The following is a 19638-nucleotide window of genomic DNA, read 5'->3' as shown; positions in this document are numbered from 1 at the left end:
CTTATGCAATCAACTATTTTGTGATCTGTTTTTACTTTAACGTGAAAAGAGTCCTTTTCTGTTGATCAGTGTCAAAAAAAAGCCAAATCATGTCCTCTGTGATTCAATGTTGTAAAACAACAAAACATGAAAAATGGGGGTGGGGGGTGGGGGCAATACTTTGTATAGGCACTGTAGTTGGGCGAACTAATGGAACACTTCTTGCAAGTAATTTTAAGATAATTTCTCCTATTGTATTGTAAGTATGATTTTGTTAATCATTTTTCAAGCTGGCTGTGAAGAGGAGGTCTTGGGGTCACACAGCACTACAGCGCAGAAACAGGCCCTTTGGCCCATCTAGTCCATGCTGAACTATTATTGTGCCTAGTCCCATTGATCTGAAGCAGATCACAGCCCTGCATACCCCTCCCATCCAGGTACTTAGCCAAACTTCCCTTAAATGTTGCAATTGAATATCCATCCACCACTTCCACTGGCAGCTAGCTTCACACTTGCACCACCCTTTAAGTGAAGGTTTTCTCCTCATCTTCCCGTTAAATATTTCACCTTTAACCTATCTTCTCTAGTTCCAGTCTTGTCCAATCTTAGTGGAAAAAGCACCTAACTATACTCCTCATAACTTTGTATACCTCATATCAAATCTCCCTTCATTTTCCTACGCTCCAGGGAATAAAGTCATAACTTATTCAGCCGTCGAGGACCTGAGTTATAGGGGACGGCTGAATAATCCAGCAACGTCCTTGAAAAATTTCCCTGTACTCTTTCAACCTTACTAACATCTTTCCTATAGGAAGGTGACCAGAAATGCACACAAAATACCAACATCTTATACAACTTTAGCAAAGCATCCCAACTCCTGTACTCAATACTCTGATTTATGAAAGCCAATGTGCCAAAAGCTTTCTTTACAAACCTCTCTACGTGTGACACTACTTTCAAGGAATTATAGTTCCCAGATCCCTTTGTTCTGCTGCACCCCTCACATCCCTTCCACTCACTGTGTAGGTCCTGGTTTGTCCTCTCAAGCACCTCACACTTAACCGCATTAAAATCCATCTGCCATTTCTCAGCCCATTCTTCCGTCTGTTCCAGATCCCACTGCAAGCTTTAATAACCTTCCTCGCTCTCCACTATGCCGCCAATCTTGGTGCCATTTGTAAATTTGCTGATGCAGTTTAGCACCGAACCCAGATTGACAACAACAAAGGCTCCAGCACTGATCCCTGTGGCACACCCCTAGTCACAGTCCTCCAGTGACAGAGGCAACCATCTACTACCACTCCCTGGCTTCTCCTGTGAAGCAATGTTGAATCCAATTTACTAACCTCATCATGAATGCCAAATGACTGAATTTTCTTGACCAAAATGCATTGCAGGAATTTGTCCAGGGCCTTGCTAAGTACCATGTAGACAACACCAAGTGCCTTTCCTTCATCAACTTTCCCGGCAACCTCAAAAAAACTCTATAAAACTGGTTATGTTGACTATCCCTAATCGGGCCTGTCCATTCAAATACTTACATATCTGATCCTTTAGAATGACTTCCAAGAATTTACCCAGAGCTGACATCAGGCTCACCAGCCTATAATTTCCCGATTCTTTATTCTTGGAGCCTTTCTTGAGCAACATCAGCTATCTTCCAGTCCTCTGGCAGCTCACCCAAGGTTGAGGACATTTTAGATATCTCTGCCAGGGTATTTTTAAACTAATTTTCTACTGAAGCAGTTTCTGACTTTAATACAAGTCTGAAACTGGACCAAACCTTTGGATCCTTTTTGTCAGTGAATCTGTAGTCAGGAGGTATGGATTCTTCAATTTCTCCCACACGCTCTGCCTTCTTCTTGGAAGCATCAGGTTCCTGAAAATATGACAAACTAATTAAAATAATCTAAATATGGCATACTGGGCTTTAAAAAAATTTGCTAAGAGCTAATCAAATGCACTCAGATTTAGGTGATTATTAAATATTTCTCAACATTTATTAATATCAATATTAGTTGACATATTGCTATAAGACTGTGAAAAATGTTAGCTACAACAGACCATGTCTTAAGCGGTTACATTTATTTCAACATGACTGAGGTTTATAATTTGACTCATCTGATGCCTGATCAGAAGCCATTCTTTTTCTCTCCCTGATTAATCATTCCCTTTTGTCTAATCTCATCCTCTCCCTGTAATCTAAGGGGTACAGTTTACACTTGGTTAATATACCAAATTTACTTATCACTGACTAGAGCTAAAACAATACTTGACCACTAAGGAGGCTCCTTTCAAACAAAAGCACCTCTCCAACTACCAGGTCATCCAGCATCCCCCTATTTATTTTATTTACAGATACTGGCCCTTCTGGCCCAACAAGCCACCACACCCAGCAATCCAGCTATTTAACGCTTGCCTAACTGAAGCACAATGTACTACCAATTAACCTACTATCCAGAATGTCTTTGGACTGTGGGAGGAAACCCACGTGGTCACAGGGAGAACGTATAAAGTCAGAAATTAACTCAGAACTCCAATGCTGTAATAGTGTCTCGCTGTTACATTATGGTGACGGCCCATCTTCTGCCCTGCTTCACTGTACAGTCAGCCTCACCTCCAGCAAATCCAGTAAGCTCATGAACACCCTTCACTCAGTGACGGCACTCATTCGTCAGTCACGATATTGTGGCTTCAGCTTTTTACTAAAATGCAGCTTTCTGGATGCCAATGCAGATCTGCCCTTTTGGATACTAAAGATTAGATGGTAATTTTTGAAAAACAGTGTAATTTATTTATTCCTCATCCATTTTCAATAAACCAGAAATAAACCGATTTCCATATTTCATTCCGCTCCTTTCTCCACTTGTTGCTTTTCCAATTTCACCCTCTCCAAGGTAATCTACCTCATACTGACTCCTATTCAACTGCTGACTACCCAAGTTCATTTTGATCATTCATAACCTTCTACCAGTTCCTGCCGGCTAACAGGCACCAACTAGTTAATAACATAACTTGTATTTCTCAAAAGTACACCGATAAAAAGCTATAATCACTGTCAACCCCCTCCAGTAAGCCATTGGGAAGAATCCTAGAGCCTGTCCTTACTCAAGACCAAATTAAGGGTGATCACAGAGGTAAAATATGTCACAACTGTGTACAGCCCCAAATCACAATTGCACTGCATGAACGAAGTGTGACAACCTGCTGTGAAAATGGCAAATTGAAGACATCACTCCACCTCATTGTCAGTGTAAAACACAAATGACAAGTTCGCAATCTGGTGCTAAATGCCGTTTATGGGATGTGTTGGTAATCTTCATGTAACAGCACTATTAAATGACAACTTAATGGTTTATTTATTTATTGAGACGCAGTGCGGAATTGACCATTCCAGCAGTCCCCGATTTAACCCGAGTCTAATCACAGGACAATTTACAATGACCAATTAACTTTGTGTGTGTGTCTTTGGACTGTGGGAAGAAACCAGAGCAGCAGGAAGAAGCTCATGTGGTCATGGGGAGAACGTACAAACTCCTTGCAGGCAGCAATGGGAATTAAACCAGGGTCACCTGCACTGTAGAGTGTTATGCTAACCACTACACTACTGTGCACCCTAAAGTTCAATGGCAATTTAATAGTTGGCAATCTCCATGCAACTGCACCCAAAACTATTAAATGACAATCTCAATTAAATAACAATTTCATAATTTAGTGCTAAATAGTGTTTATGGGAAGTGTTGATAATCTCCATGCAACATCGCCCAACACTATTCCGTGGTTCCCACTCTTGATCCCTTGATTCCCAGATCCCCTTTATTCCCCCCACCCCCGATACATATTTTATCTCTGCCCTACCACAAGCTAAAAGCAACCTTATTCAAACCCACAAAAAGCACAGTAACTATTTCGGATGAGCTGTCCAATCCTGGCCTCTCTATAGCTTTTGACAAAGTTAAGAAACATTCCTTTTCCCTGACCAGAATAGGTGAACTCCCTTAGCTTTGTATCAATCATAGGCCATGTATCTTCTCTTGGAGGCTCGACATACCATTTCCACTTTGTTTGGCTTGTGCTCCTAGTCTTGATAACTTCTCCATTTCCTCAACTTTCATGTTGCATGTTCTGGCATTACTTCTTGAATTATACTTACTTATCACTCTTTATACTCTTTTAAGTATATTTTCCTGAACTGCAATGCTTTGACTATGTTTTTATTCTCTTCTATTGCCGTTGCCTACATTTTCATTTGATTTGCACTTTAAAGTTCAAGTTTATTGCCATTTTGTCATTCAAACATATATATTGTATGTATCCCACCAACCAAATCAACGTTCCTCTGGACCAAGGGCCCCCAACACTTTTCATGCTGTGGACCCTACCATTAACCAAGGGGTCCGCAGACCACCAGCTGGGAAGCCCTGCGCAGCACCAAGGTGCGTAACACAGTAAATATAACACAAACATCACAAAAGGAACATTCCCAGAAATAAAATTAACAAATAATAAAATATATTCCAGAAGATTGACATTTGGCATAAGGTACATTTACGACATAAGTAAATAATATAACACTACTGGTACTTCATACGAGATGAGACCTGGGGGTGGGGGGTGGCAGGGAGTTCAGTAATCTTATGGTCTGGGGAAAGAAGCTGTTTCCTATCCTAACAACACTTGTCCTAATGCTCCAGTACCTCCTACCTGATGGTAGGATGTCAAAGCGATTGTGGGATAGACGGGAGGCATCTGAAATCAGCTTTAGAAGTTTAAAAGAGTTAAATATTATTTATTGTTACTGTAGGATAATCAGGGAATATTTTTACATAAATTTAGAGACAAGGGATGCTCATGAAAGCAGGTAATGCTGAAACAATTTGTGGAAGTAATAATAAGTTATAACATTACTATTAGTAATGAGCCACTCTTCATTGGAGAATCAGAGGTGGAGAGGTTCAGCAACTTGAAGTTCTGCAGTATTATTATTTCCAAGGACCTGACCCTGGGCCCAGCACTTAGGGGCAATTACAAAGAAACCACTGCTGGACCTCTAGTTCCTTGGAGATGGCTGGGATTTGGCATGACATCTAAAACTCTGACAAACTTCTATAGATGCGTAGTAGAGATACATTGACTGGTTGCATCATGGCCTGGTATGGAAGCAGCAATGCCCTTGAACAGCCCAGACCATCAGGGATAAAGCTGCCACAATGTCTACATGAAACATTGTTGCAGGAAAGCAGTATCCACTATCGTGGACCCCCACCAACCAGGTCATGCTCTCTTCTTGCTGCTGCTAACAGGAAGGAGGTACGGGAGCCTCTGGTCTCACACCACCAGGTTCAGAAATAGTTACTACTCTGCAATCATCACGCTTGAACTAAAGGGGATAACTACACTCAACTCCACTTACCCCTTCACTGAAATGTTCCCACAACCAACGGACTCACTTTCAAGGACCCTTCATCTTATGTTCTCGATACTTATTCTTTATTCATTTATTATTATTTTTTCCTTTTGTATTTGCACAGTTTGTTGTCTTCTTCACTCTGGTTGAACACCCAAGTTGGTTCAGTCTTTCATTGATTTTTCTATTCAATAGATTTATTGAGTTTGACCACAAGAAATTAAACTCAGGGTTGTATATGGTGAGACATATGTACTTTGACAATAAATTTACTTTGAATTTCAGTGTTGCATTGGCATCACTGGAATAAGGCAGAACACTATCAATAGACTGACTTCATACACTCCTCCAAAATCAGGCCAATATATGCTACAGGAAGAGGAAGATTATTCACAGATTGAAACTTTTGGGAGACATTTTATTCGTACCTTCACTTCTGGCCCAGTGTACTTGGGAGCTGAATTGTCCGGTGCTTCAGATGGAAGTGTTTCTGCAAGTAGGTCAAGTGCATCTTTATCCTTTCAAAGCAAAAGACATTTGTAACAAACCTCATTAGAAACATGCTCTGACAGCAGTGAAATGTGTTTGGGGAAGGGGAGCATAAAAAAAAAATCTCAAATGCTTCTAACACTTGGGCAAAACAACAATGTAGAAGTTAGAACAGTGCTTTACAGTGCCAGCAATTAGGATTCAATTCCCACCACTGTAAGAAGTTTGTATATTCTCCTTATAATTGCGTGGAGAATAGTCATGGGGAGAGCATGCAAACTCCTTGCAGACAGCGGCCGATTGGAACCAGGTTGCTGGAGCTTCGACAGCATTCTGCTAACCATTACCCTACCGTGGCAGATCAAGCTCATTAGCCACGGTTGGCAGCTCATTTAGAAGAAGGAAAACTCTGATCTCAAACCTCCAGTGTTTTACAGCTATACTCACACACGGAGAGGGTTTCGAGAGTAAACCATGAGGAAAAATCAGGAGCTGGAGTCCCTAAGGCAGTCCTACATTGAGTTCCATGCTGATCGGCAACTCCTGTAACACTGCTGGTGCCAACCTGTAACTGTCTCAGTCGATCCTTTGTAGTAATCAGCTGTGTGGAGAAGGAGAGCCTGCTGCATGGGCAACAGCTCACTCTTCATATCGTACTGCCTTAGCTTGCGTATCAAGTAGGCAACTAGGACACAGCAGCCATGGCCAACCTTGACCAATGGAGGCCTCACACTACTGTGTCACCCTAAATTACATTATCACTGACACATGTCCTGAAATTCCAGAAATTAATCTTTTGGTAAATTATTCTATTATTTACCAGTCTTGGTTCTGCTGTAAAAAAGAAATCCCACATCACATTTTACTCCTTTTTCATCAATTACCTTAGCACCAGGTTGACTTGCAGAGACCGAGGCAGCTGTTGATGCTTGCAGTGGTGCCTTAGTGAAAAGAAATTTTCAATTACATTCATAGCCTTGCTACTTTTAATTCATTTTCAAAGGTTTAAAAAACCATTTCTAAAATGTTAAATATAAAAGCAGTTGTCAAAAAGTGATACCCTTAATACCCTTAGAAACAGAGAAGTATTATCATTGAGTCATTAGCTAGTATAAGACGTCAAGTCCTGGATGAACTCATTTACTGTAATCTCGAAATCAAAGTGTTTTTCAACATAGAATTTCCTAACTTTGTCTGATGTCTTACCAGCGTCTGCCTGCACAATCTCTCCACTAACTATTCCGGCACTCTGGTTCCCATCCCGCTGCAATTCTAGTTTAAAACCCACAATGCAGCATTAGCAAACCATCCTACTAGGATATTAGTCCACCTCCAGTTTTGGAGCTTTTTGATCAGAACTGCAAAAATATATTTTTAAAATGCTGAGCTGTAGCCAATAAACAGCAGCCTGGCTTAAGTATCATTGTCCAGGTGATTGAAGGCTACCTGAAGAGCCAATGCAATCATATGTTCAATCGCATCCACAGTGACTATTTTGGTGGTAGGCAAATTGCAGTGGGTTCAAGCAACACACATCAAAGTTGCTGGTGAAAGCAGCAGGCCAGGCAGCATCTCTAGGAAGAGGTACAGTCGACGTTTCAGGCCAAGACCAGTTTGTTCTCATTAGCACATACTCATCAACAATGAAGCCAGTGACAACTATGGAGTTTTCATTCAGATCTGAAGATGAATCTTGGTATACTGTCCAGTGCACCAACTCAAAGCAGTCCTGCGCCTTCCTTGTCCAAACTTTCTTGGTCCTCTTTACTGGTGCTGCAGTTGTAGAAGTACCACCAGCAGATCAGACTTTCCAAAGTGTGGGTGTGGAATGGCACGGTAAGTGTTTTTGATGGTAGTGGAACAGTGGTCCAGTGTGTTGGCTCCGCTGGTTCCACAAGTGATAAGTTGCTGATAATTATTTGAAGACTTTTCAAGCTGCCTTGGTTAAAATTCCCCAAAATGATGGGGATGGCATTGGAGCGCACTCCTTTATACCTGTTGATTACATTGCTCAGTTCGTTGAGAGCCTGTCTGACATGAGGCAAAATCTGGAGCTGGAGTCACTAAGACAATCCTAGGTTGAGTTCAATGCTGACTGGTGCCAAACTGTATCATTCGCTGCAATTCCTTTAGATTAATCAGCTGCATGGACAGGAGGAGCCTGCTGCACGGGCAATAGCTTACTCTCCATATCGTACTGCTGTGGCTTGCATAGTACGTAGACAGCTAGGACACAGCATCCATAGTTGACTTCAACCATTGGAGGCCTCACACTACTGTATCACCCTAAAAGACATTATCACTGACATATGTCCTGAAATTCCAGAAATTAATCTTTTGGTAAACTATTCTATTATTTACAGGTCTTGGTTCTGCTGAAAACAAGAAATCCCACATCACATTTTACTCCTGTTTTATCACTTACCTTAGCACCGGGTTGACTTGCAGAGACCGAGGCAGCTGTTGATACTTGCAGTGGTGCCTTAGTGAAAAGAAAATTTCAATTACATTCATAGCTTAGCTACTTTTAATTCATTTTCACAAGGTGTACAAAATCATTTCTAACATGTTAAATATAAAAGCAGTTGTCAAAAAGTGATACCCTTGGAAACAGAGAAATATTATCATTATGAGTCGTTAGCCAATATAAGTTCAATGAGTTGTTAGTTTTTTTTTGGATTATGAGGACACGCAGTCCTCTTTTATTGTCATTTAGTAATGCAATAATAGTTCAATGTTATATGCATGCTCACATCTGTATCATGTAGAACATGTCATATAATAGTCAACAAATTTCAGTCATTTTAAACTTACTCATAGAAAAATCACAGTTCTCCCTCTCTTGTGTCTATTTACAGCCAATTTAACTGTTATTCATCAGGTCATCTACGTGCTAGAGCTAAATGCAGCATCCACTTACCACATAAAATCTACGTTCTTGACAATTCCATACAGTACACTAAACAGAATTGTCAAATTTATAAATGTGGATAGCATTGCTACTATACTGATCTTGATTAAAACATAACTCTACTTGAGATTACAAAACCAGGAACGGAAACTCTCCATCTTCAGTCCCCAACAGTAAATAGGAGTCATACCTGCTGCTGCAGAGAGGGTGGCGCTGCCGAGCATTTTGAAATTGTTGCTGGAGCGCTTTGGACGAAGTCAGCTGACAGACAGTCCAAGACATCACTTTCTGGCATAGTCTGTGACAACAAGAAATACATATGCTTAAGCCAGACTGTTCAGAGAATACAGTACAGTGTTCAAATCCTCAATACCGAAGTACTAATAAAGACAAGCTATAATGTTCAGAATTTACTGTAATCCTGGAATTTCACCTTTGTTCTCTTTAAATTTGCACATCATGTGACCCAATGGTTAAAAATGGACAGAGATAACTACCTGGAGGAACTTCTGTCACCCAGGCACTTAATCTGATCAGAATCAGAATCTGGTTTAGTATCACTGGCATATGTCATGAAATTTATTGTAGTATAGCAACAGTACATTACAATGTGTAATAATAAAAACTGTAAATTACAGTAGGGGAACGTCGACTCAGACCATGAGAGGCCTGCGTCGGGCATTTTCATGCCTTACAAGGTGCAGATTGGAAGTCTGTGTGGGGCGCCACTCCTCGCACAGACACTAGAGCAATGTTTGATTAAGTGCCTTGCTCAAGGACACAAACACGCTGCCACAGCTGAGGCTCGAACTAGCGACCTTGATATCACTAGGCAAACGCCTTAACCACTTGGCCACGTGCCCACAATTACAGTAAATATATATCTATTTTAAAAGTTAAATTAAGTCCTGCAAAAAGAGAAAAAATGTAGTGAGGTAGTGTTCATGGGTTGAATGTTCATTCATAAGTCTAATGGCAGAGGGGAAGGAGCTTTTCCTGAATCCCTGTGTGTGTACCCTCAGGTTCCTGTACCTCCTCCCTGATGGTAGCAATGAGAAGAGGGCATGTCCGGGGTGGTGGGAGTCCTTAATGATGGACGCTGCTTTTTGAGGCATTGCTCCTTGAAGATGTCCTGGATACTGGGGAGGCTAGTGCTCATGATGGAGCTGACTGAGTTTACAACTTTCTGTAGCTTACTTCGATCCTGTGCACTAGCCCGCCCCCCCCCATGCAAAACGGTGATGCAGCCTGTTAGAGTGCCCTCCCCTGTGCACCTGTAGAAATTTGAAAATGTCTCTGGCAACATATCAAATCTCCTCAAACTCCTAATGAAAGAGAGTTGCTGAAATGCCTTTTTTGTAACTGCACTGATATGTTGACCCCAGGATAGATCCTTAGAGAGGATGACAACCAGGAACTTGAAGTTGCTCACTCTTTCCACTTCTGATTCCTCGATGAGGACTGGTCTTACCCTTTCTGAAGTGCACAATCAATTCTTTGGTCTTACTGACATTGAGTGCGAGGTTGTTGCTGCAACATCACTCACCCAGCTGATCTATCCCACTCCTGTACACCACCTCGTCACCATCTGAAGTTCTGCCCAACAATAGTTGTGTTGTCAGCATAATTACAGATGGCATTTGATCTGTACCTAGCAACACAGTCTTGGGAGTACAGAGCAGAGCAGTGGACTAAGCACACATCCCTGAGTTGATTATCAGCAAGATAGAAATGTTATTTCCCATCCGCACAGACTGTGGTCTTCCAGTGACGAATTTGATAATCCAGTTACAGAGGGAGGTACAAAGCCCAGGTTTTGGAGCTTTTTCATCAGAACTGTAGGAATAATTTTGTTTAACACTGAGCTACAATCAATAAGCAGCAGCCTGACATAAGTTTAGTATTGTCCAGGTGATCCTAGGCTGTGTGAAGAGCCAATGAGATCGCATCTGCTGCGCCTATTGTGGCTAGAGGCGAATTGCACTGGGTTCAAGTCCTTGCTTAGGCTGGACTTGATTCCAGCCATAAACAACCTCTCAAAGCACTTCATCACCGTAGATGTAAGTGCCACTGGATGATAATTATTAAGGCAGCTCACCCTGCTTTTCTTGGGCACTAGTACGGTCATTGCCAACTTGAAGCAGATGGGAACACCTGACTGCAGCAATAGGAGGCTGAAAATGTTTCTGAACATTCTGGCAGTTGGTTGGCACAGGTTTTTGGGCTTGTATACCAGGCACGCCATCAGGCCCTGTCACCTTGCAAGGGTTCACCCTCTTGAATGACATTCTGACATCAAGGTCAGAAGATCCACCAGCTGTTGCAGAGATCCTCATAGCTGTAGCTTTATTCTCCCTTTCAAAGTGAACATAAAAGGCTTTTGAGCTTATCTGGGAGTGCCATTCATGATGTTAGGCTTTGCTGCAAACCCTGTATTGACATGCATCCAATTCTGCCTCTAACCTCAGTCGGATTTGTTCTTTTGCTCTTGAGATAGCCCTCTGTAAGTCGCACCTCGCCATCTTGTATAGACCTGGATCACCAGACTTGAATGGCTCAGATCTAGCCCTGAGCAGACTGCGAATCTCCTGGTCCATCCACAGCTTTTGAGTTGGGTATGTACAGTGTGTTCGCGTAAGCACATACTCATTGACAGGGGTTCTAATGAAGTCAGTAACAACTATGGCACATTCATTCAGATTTGAAGATGAATCCCTGAGCACTGTCTGGTGAACCAACTCAAATCAATCCGATAAGCAGTTTTCCGCCTTCCTTGTCCATACCTTCGTGGTCCTCTTTACAGGTACTGCAGTCTTCAGTCCCTGCCTATACTCAGGGAGTAGAAGTACAGTCATGTGATCAGACTTTCCAAAGTGTGGGTGTGAGATAGCATAGTAAGTGTTCTTCATGGTAGTGTAACAATGGTCCTGTGTGCTGGCTCCCCTGGTCCTACAAGTCAAATATTGGTGATAATCATTTGAGGGTTGTTTCAAGCTGGCTTGGTTAAAATCCCCCAAAATGATGGGTGCGCTGTTCATGCCTGTTGATTACATCGTCAGTTCATCTGGTGCCTGTTTGACATGGGCCTGAGGTGGGATGTACACCACTAACAAGATGATCACTGAAATCTCCTGTGGCAGATAAAAAGGATGACACTTGATTGCTGGATGCTCCAGGTCAATTGAGCAGGGCTAGGACAAAAATGTCACGTTTGTGCACCATGGTTTGTTAATCATAAAGTATACTCCACCTCCTCTGCCTTGGAGAGACTAATCAGTCCTATCTTGGCAGTGAATCATGAATCCAGGAAGCTGTATCGCTGCATCTCAAACGGCGGGGGATAACCAAGCCTCTGTGAAACAAAAAACACAACAGTCCCTGATGTCCCTCAGGTACAACAATCTTGCTCTAAGATCCTTGATTTTATTTTCCAGGGACTTTTCATTCGCCAGCAGCAGTGGAAGTCAGAACCCGCTTCTCCTTAAATAAACTCTTAATCCAGCTCATCATCCTCTCTTCTGCCGCCTTAAAGAGGAACCACACTTCCATCCGAGATTCATCGACTATGAGTAGTGATAGATTTTTTTTAAATGCCTTAAACTTTGACAAACTTCTATAAATGTGTAGTGGGTAGTATATTGACTGGCTGCATCACAGCTTGGTATGGAAACACCAATGCCCTTGAATGGATAATGCTACAAAAAGTAGTGGATATGGCCTTGTCCACCACAGGTAAAACCCTTCCCCACCACTGAGCACATCTACACAGAGAGCTGTTGCAGGAAAACTGACATACATCACCAGGGACTGCCAGCATCCAGGTTAGGCACTCTTCTCACTGCTGCCATTAGGAAGGTGGTACAAGAACCTCACACCATCAGGAACAGTTATTACCCCTCAACTATCAGGCTCCTGAACCAGTGGGGATAACTTCATTCAACTTCACTTGCCCCATCATTGAAATGTTCCCACAACCTATAGACTCACTTTCAAGGACTCTACATCTCACGTTTTCAATATTTACTGTTTATTTATTATTATTTCTTTTTGTATTTGCAGTGTTTGTTATCTTTTACATATTGGTTGAACACACAAGTTGGTTCGGGTCTTTCAGTGATTCTGTTATGGATTGATTGAGTATGCCCGCGAAAAAGAAAATCATGATTATCTTTGGTGACATATCTGTACTTTGATAATAAATTTTCTTTGAACTTAGAAACTGTTAGCCATTATCCTATCACTGAAAAAGGTAGAAATTTAGATAAATGTGCTAATGATTACATTAGGAGAACCACTGACTAATGCCATGGTGTTGTGTAAATTTTAATTGGAAACAATGTAAGGTTCAAGCTTTATCTTCTCTGTTACCTTTGGTTTTGTTCCTGCACCAGTAGAAGAGGAGGGCACTTTGCTTTTGCCTTTATCCTGTTGCAAAGGAAGAAATTTAGTGAGACCCTTGCACAATTATACGTTGACACAATCAAAGCATATACGTCATGCCAGTGGGGAACTGTTCCAGTGTGAACAGGGTGTTAACTGTAATGTACATGATTAGCCACAGCATTTAGAACACAGAGTACAACAGTACAATATAGGCCCTTCGGCCCACAATATTGTGTTACCTTTTAGCCAACACGAAGATCCAACTAACCCTTCCCTCCCACATAGCCCCCCATTTTTCTTTCATCCTCATGCCTTTCTAAGAGTCTCTTAAATCTCCCTAATGTATCTGTTTCTACCACCACCCCTGGCAGGATGTTCCACACACCCCTCACTTCCTGTGTAAAAAAAAACTCCCACTGAAGTCATCTCCCCTATACTTTCCTCCAAACACCTTAAAATTATGTCCCTGATATTAGCCAATTCCACCCTGGAAAACAGTCTGGCTATCTGCTCGATTGAAGCCTCTTATCATCTTGTACACCTCTGTCAAGCAACCTCTCACCCTCCTTTGCTCCAAAGGGAAAAGCCCTGACTCACTCAACTTATCGTCATAAGACTCTCCAATCCAGGCAGGTAGTTTATTTGGTAATAAAGGAGGATAAATCAATGGAAAGTTTTAGAGAATACTGACCTTAGTTTGAGAAAAAACATTTCCAATTTATACTTTTGTATTGTATCTTATATTATTATGGCAGAAATGAGCTTCAAACGAGAATAATTATAAAAGTAAAATAATAACATTAGTATTTTTATACTAATAAAGTCTAGTCTGCTCCATTCATAGAAGCAAATCTTCCTGCATCTTTTCCAGTACTCTAATGGGAGACACTGGTTTTAAAAAGGTAATTCTGAGACATGGGCAAGCCCACAGTATGTGTGAGACTTGGAGTTACAGATGGTGTCTTTGGTGTCTAAAAGCAGAGCCTAGTCTTTCTGGGATTCCCACTGAGGAACCACCTCTCAGCTTTTTTGTCTTGTGACCTCAACTTAGAATTGCTTTTATGTGTCATTAACAAACAACTTCCTTTTAGAACAGAGATGAGGAAGAATTTCTTTAGCCAGAGGATGATGGAGCCTTGGGAGGAATTTCTTTAGCCAGAGGGCGATGAACCTGTGGAATTCATTGCCTTAGATGGCTGTGGAGGCCAAGTAATTGGGTATATTTAAAATGGTGCTTGAAATGTTCTTGATTAGTGAGGGCATCAAAGGTTACAGAGAGAAGGCAGGAAAATGGGGTTCAAGGGAAAAGTAAGCCATGGAACAAACTCGAAGGGCCTATTTCTGTTTTATGTCTTAGGAACAATTTATATACTTGTTCATAATATTATCTACAATAGTTTTAGTAGCTTTTTGATAAAGCTGCTTCATAGTTGAAGGGTCTTCTTCTACTGCATCTCCTCTCATTACCCATCAGGGACATTAGATAGAAGCAGAGATGCAGAGCCACAATATCTGAAGCCAATTTGTCTCTGCAGTCTGCTGACCTATTCCAGGGTCTGGAGGACCACTGAGATTGTTCCCTCATATTTGGACCAAAAACTACAAGCAAGCAGGGACACTAAGCAGTGATCTAGGGTCACAGGGAAACCCATGTCATGTTATTATTTTTAAAGCATTAAATGACTAAAATTTTTCTTGACATAACGAAAAGCTAATTATTGTATCGAACCTTTAGATGAACTTGCTCAGTGAATCTGTAATCAGGAGGTATGGATTCTTCAGTTTCGCCCACACGTTCAGCCTTCTTCTTGGAAGAGTCAGATTCCTAAAAATATGATAGTTTTTAAAAATCATTCAAGTGCACATTTCATGCTTGATTTTCCATATTTCGTATCTCAAAGCAAGTGAAGCCAGCTCAATAAAATGATTATTTAGGCAATCAATTATGGTGACCTCTTCAAGCATCTGTTACCAATAGACATGGAAGACAATATATACTGAAAGCAATGGAAGAAAAGTGGATTTTTAACAGGGTACCAACCTAGGGTCAACCTCAAGGGCATAAAAAAAAGCTTAGTTGACCCCTGCCTTAGAAAATGAACTAAACTCTGCTGTTATTTAGCTGAAAACACGCAACATTCATGCACTACTACCAATCTTCCTTCAAACCCATCCATCTCTCAGTCCAGAAACAGCATTTACTTTGATTTCTCTACACCTCACGATCAGTGCCAGGGTTATCATGCATTGCATGTCCTGTCAATTACCTGGTTCCTATTTAAGTATGGACCACCTAACTTCCCTTATTAGCTAGATCCTTGCCCAGGGAAGGAGCTAGGAAAGATGGCGCCAGAGGTTTCAGTAGATCCAGGCGACTTCTTCCAGATCTTCCATGAAGCAGCTTATTCTTCCTTTCTTATGTCTTTCTTTTCTTTCCAAGGTGGCTGGGGTTCTGTTGGAGTCCGTGATCTACAGTTCAAACTACGGTTTACCATAAGTGGTGGGTTTTCGCACCAGCATTTCAATACCTCCGGGAGCAGCCTGGAAGACGTGCGCCTTCGGGCAGTGGCTCCACAGAAGACCCGATTCCTTGCTGATTTCGTCGAGTGAAGCATCATGGATGTCAGGACAGCAGGCGGTGTGCGCTGCTGTCAGAAGGAGGCCCCTGTTCTCAAACAATAACCCCTCTCTCTCTGGAGAGCGCAAACCTGTTGGTCCCTGAGTTGGGGGATTTGGAGAAGCAACGTGGCAGATTACAACATTGGAACAGCGAGTTGCTGGTCTCCTGCTCTCACTGTTGTTGCAGGAGCAATCTCCCTCTCCCTCACTGTCAGAGATAACGAAGTGCTGGGATGGACTGTGGTATTGATAGACGCTAGATCAATGTCTTTTTGGGGGCTCTTATTATTGTCTGCATGTGGGGCTGGTGCTTCTCATGGTGCAAGTGGAGGGAGGGTCAATGCTTCTGCTTGTGCATGGGAGGGGCAGGCTTTGGGGTATACATTCTCTCCGTGGGAGAAGAGAGTGCAGCGCGCCGCACGTGCACAGTCCTCCGGTGAAAAATGATATTGTATTCGTTAAATAGGGGCCGTGGACAATTCTGATTTGATGGAGACAGACATGAAAGCACAGAGTAACATATGGAGAAATTTCTGAAACACCCGTTTGCTGCTGTCGTTACTGCATGATCGTGAATCTTCCGGAGGGAAGGCCTCAAAATCCCCAGCTTTGCCTGCTGTTGGCGACCGAGATTGAGGTCGAATCACTCGGATACATATGGTGCTCGGTACTCGGTGTTGGAGAGCTGATCGGAGGCTCAAAGTTTTCGGACGACCCAGAGTCGGACTGTGGTCGGCATGGCAGGGAGAGTTTTTCTTCCTTCTCCCATCTGCGTGAGATGTGGGACATTTGAGAGACTTTGAACTTTTTACTGTGCTCATGGACTGTTCTTCATCAAGTTATGGTATTGTTGCACTGTTGTAACTATATGTTATAATTATGTGGTTTTGTTAGTTTTTCCAGTCTTGGTCTGTCCTGTGTTTTGTGATATCACACTGGAGAAAATATTGTATCATTTCTTAATGCATGCATTACTAAATGACAATAAAAGAGGACTGCGTGTCTTCATAATCTAATCTATTAAATTGAACCATTTGAGACCTCTAAGAATTCACACTTTCAATGTCCAAATTTTTAAAAAAATAACCTTTCCTCTGGGTAAGCAGGGTGGAGATAGGTGGTGTTGAACGCTGCTTCCCTCCGCTAGTTTGCAGGTGACCCTTCAGCAAAGGGTAGCATCTGCTTAGCTTCTAACCCCAAACCCATCCCTACTGATCAGGGTCACGTGAAGCCAGCAAAGCAGGTGGTGGTATTCCATATTAGCAGATGGCGCACATCACAAGCCGTGGTTATGCGACTACCGATGCCTGGCTGACAATCCCTTTCAGAGTATTGATAAGGAAGAATAAAAATCCTATTTATATAAACACTATAATTACTGTGGAGGTAAGGATTTATTACAGCTACACACTCACATCACTGGAGTGGAGACAGAACGACGCGGCCTTCGGTATGGTACCAGTTAGCATGATGTTTTACAGCAACAGCGACTGCGATCGGGGATCAATTCCCACCACTCAGTAAGTTGTGTTCGAGGGAACAGACCCCATTGAGGGACCAGCAGTAGAAAGGGTGAGCAGATTCAGGATCCTGGGTGTCAACATCTCTGAGGATCTCTGTTGGGCCCAACATAGTGATGGACGACAGTGGCTGGATTTTATCAGGAGCTTGAGGAGACTTGCTATGTCACCACAGAGTCTTGAAAATTTCTACAGATGTACCTGGGAGAGCATTCAAATTGGCTGCGTCACCATCTGGCGTGGAGGGGCCACTACACAGGACTGGAAAAAGCTGCAGAGGGTTGTAAGCTCAGCTGGATTCAGCATGCACACCAGCCTCCCCATAATCGAGGGCATCTTCAAAAGGCAATGTCTCAGGGAGACAGCATCCATCATTAAAGACCCGCACTACCCAGGACATGTCCTCTTCTCATTACTACCCTCAGGGAGGTGGTATAGAAGCCGGAAGGCACATCCTCAATGTTTTAGAAGCGTCTTCTTCCCCTCCAACATCAGACTTCTGAATGGACAACAAACCATGTGCACTATCTCACTATTATTTTTGCTCTCTTTGTGTACTACTTACTCATCTTTATATATATTTATTGTAATTTGTAGTTTATTATTATTATGCATTGCAATGTACTGCTACTGCAAAACAACCAATTTCACGACATACGCCAGTGGTATTAAACCTGACTCTGATTCTCCCCGAGACCGCGTGAGCATCTGCGGGTGCCCTGGTTTCCTTCCACATCCCAAACACATACATGTTAGGGTAAATAAGAACGGGTGACACTGCGGGACATCCCCAGGACATGTTTAGACTGGGTTGATCGCTGACGCAAACGAGGCATTTCACTGTATGTTTTTACAGCCAATGGAACGATTTCAAGTGCAACAATATTTGCTTGGTAATAAGTTCACAAACATAGGGTGCTGTGTCAGGAATATTGTTCAGTTAGAAACTATCAGTAAATGAAAATAAATCACGGTTGTACCTTCACTTCCGGGCCAGTGTACTTGGGTGCGGAATTGTCTGGAGCTTCTGATGGAAGAGTTTCTGCAAGCAGATCTAACGCGTCTTTATCCTTTAAAAACAAAATGACATTTTTCAAACTTGCTCTTCCTACTTCTGTTCAATCAACAAAGAGGTGCATTATTGAGAGTGTGGTTGGATAACCATACACACGAAACAACCCCCTGCACCCATCCCAGCCAATCCTACTGAGATCATGAGTTAACACGCTGGAGGGCAATGGTATGATCCATGAGGCTCGATTCTCTTAGTTATTTCGCACTTCTGACACCTTATCTGATTCTCATGAAAAATGCCGAGTGTACAGATATAGATGAAGGGCCTTGGCCAGAAATGTTAACTGTTTATTCCTCTCCACAGATGCTGCCTGACCTGCTGAGTTCCTCCAGCATTTTGTGTGTGTTACTTTGGACTTCCAGCATCTGCAGTCCCTTTTGTGTTTATACAGATAAATAGAAAACTTTGGCAGCTTGGAAGTGCACCCTCGGGAAAGAAAACTCGCTGATGGCTGTTGACCAAGTGGTGACATCCACACTGGCCTTGATATAAATCCACTCACTTTGAGAGAGGAAGGGCTGGCAAAAACATAAAAACACAAAATGTGACCTAAGTCTGACATCAGAGTTGTCACCATTCCCTCATTGAGTGGAATGCTAAATACTTAAATGGGAAATTGTCTGCCGTATAAGGTATTAATATTGCAACCAAGAGGTCTTAGGTCCATGTCCATGGATCTCTCAAAGTTGCAGTGCAATTTGATGGGGTTGTTAAGGGGCTGTATATGTACATTAGATGGAGGACTGAGTTCAAGAGCTGTGAAGTAATGTTGCAGCTCTATAAATCTATGTTTAGACCACACTTGGAAAATAGTGTTCAGTTCTGTTCACTTCATTATAGGAAGGATGTGGAAGCTTTCAAGAAGGTGCAGAGGAGATCTACCAGGATGCTGCCTGGATTAGAGAGCATGTCTTATGCTCGGGGGTGGGGGGGGTGCGGGTGCCGGGTGCCATGGTCGAGTGGTCGGCGACTTGGGCTGGCTCCCCCACCGGACTTAGTCTAGTGAGGAGGGTGTGAGGACACCTAGCAGGACTGAAAAAAAAACAAGACCTGACAAAGGGCGGATGAGCTCCTTGTGAGCCAACTGCCATCTTCGGCAGAAGAGATTAAAGCCTCACCACGTATCTACGAATCGTATGCTATGCACCTAGTTAGAAGAGAGATGATGAACTTGGGCGTTGCACCGTGTGCCTGGACCTGCCCAGGCCTCCGCCTAAGGAAGGGCCGAGCTCGAAGAAGCAGCCGCGGCTGGAGG

The 19638-nt window shown here is 42.5% G+C and overlaps 1 protein-coding gene across 1 annotated transcript in view; it reads right to left on the bottom strand.

Annotated features, from left to right (window-relative positions):
• Positions 1–19638, bottom strand: part of cast (calpastatin) — a 205010-nt gene that overhangs the window by 16189 nt on the left and 169183 nt on the right. The window contains exons 39-46 of the mRNA XM_072281312.1: positions 18289–18378; positions 14899–14994; positions 13155–13211; positions 8977–9084; positions 8301–8357; positions 6760–6816; positions 5815–5904; positions 1763–1858 (exon numbers count right to left, since the gene is read on the bottom strand). Of these exons, the coding sequence (XP_072137413.1) occupies positions 1763–1858; positions 5815–5904; positions 6760–6816; positions 8301–8357; positions 8977–9084; positions 13155–13211; positions 14899–14994; positions 18289–18378 (651 nt within the window). The remainder of the gene's footprint in view (positions 1–1762; positions 1859–5814; positions 5905–6759; positions 6817–8300; positions 8358–8976; positions 9085–13154; positions 13212–14898; positions 14995–18288; positions 18379–19638) is intronic.

The sequence above is a fragment of the Mobula birostris genome, chromosome 17, assembly GCF_030028105.1.
Source record: "Mobula birostris isolate sMobBir1 chromosome 17, sMobBir1.hap1, whole genome shotgun sequence".
Lineage (NCBI taxonomy): Eukaryota > Metazoa > Chordata > Chondrichthyes > Myliobatiformes > Myliobatidae > Mobula > Mobula birostris.
This window is presented reverse-complemented; position numbering and strand designations above follow the sequence as displayed.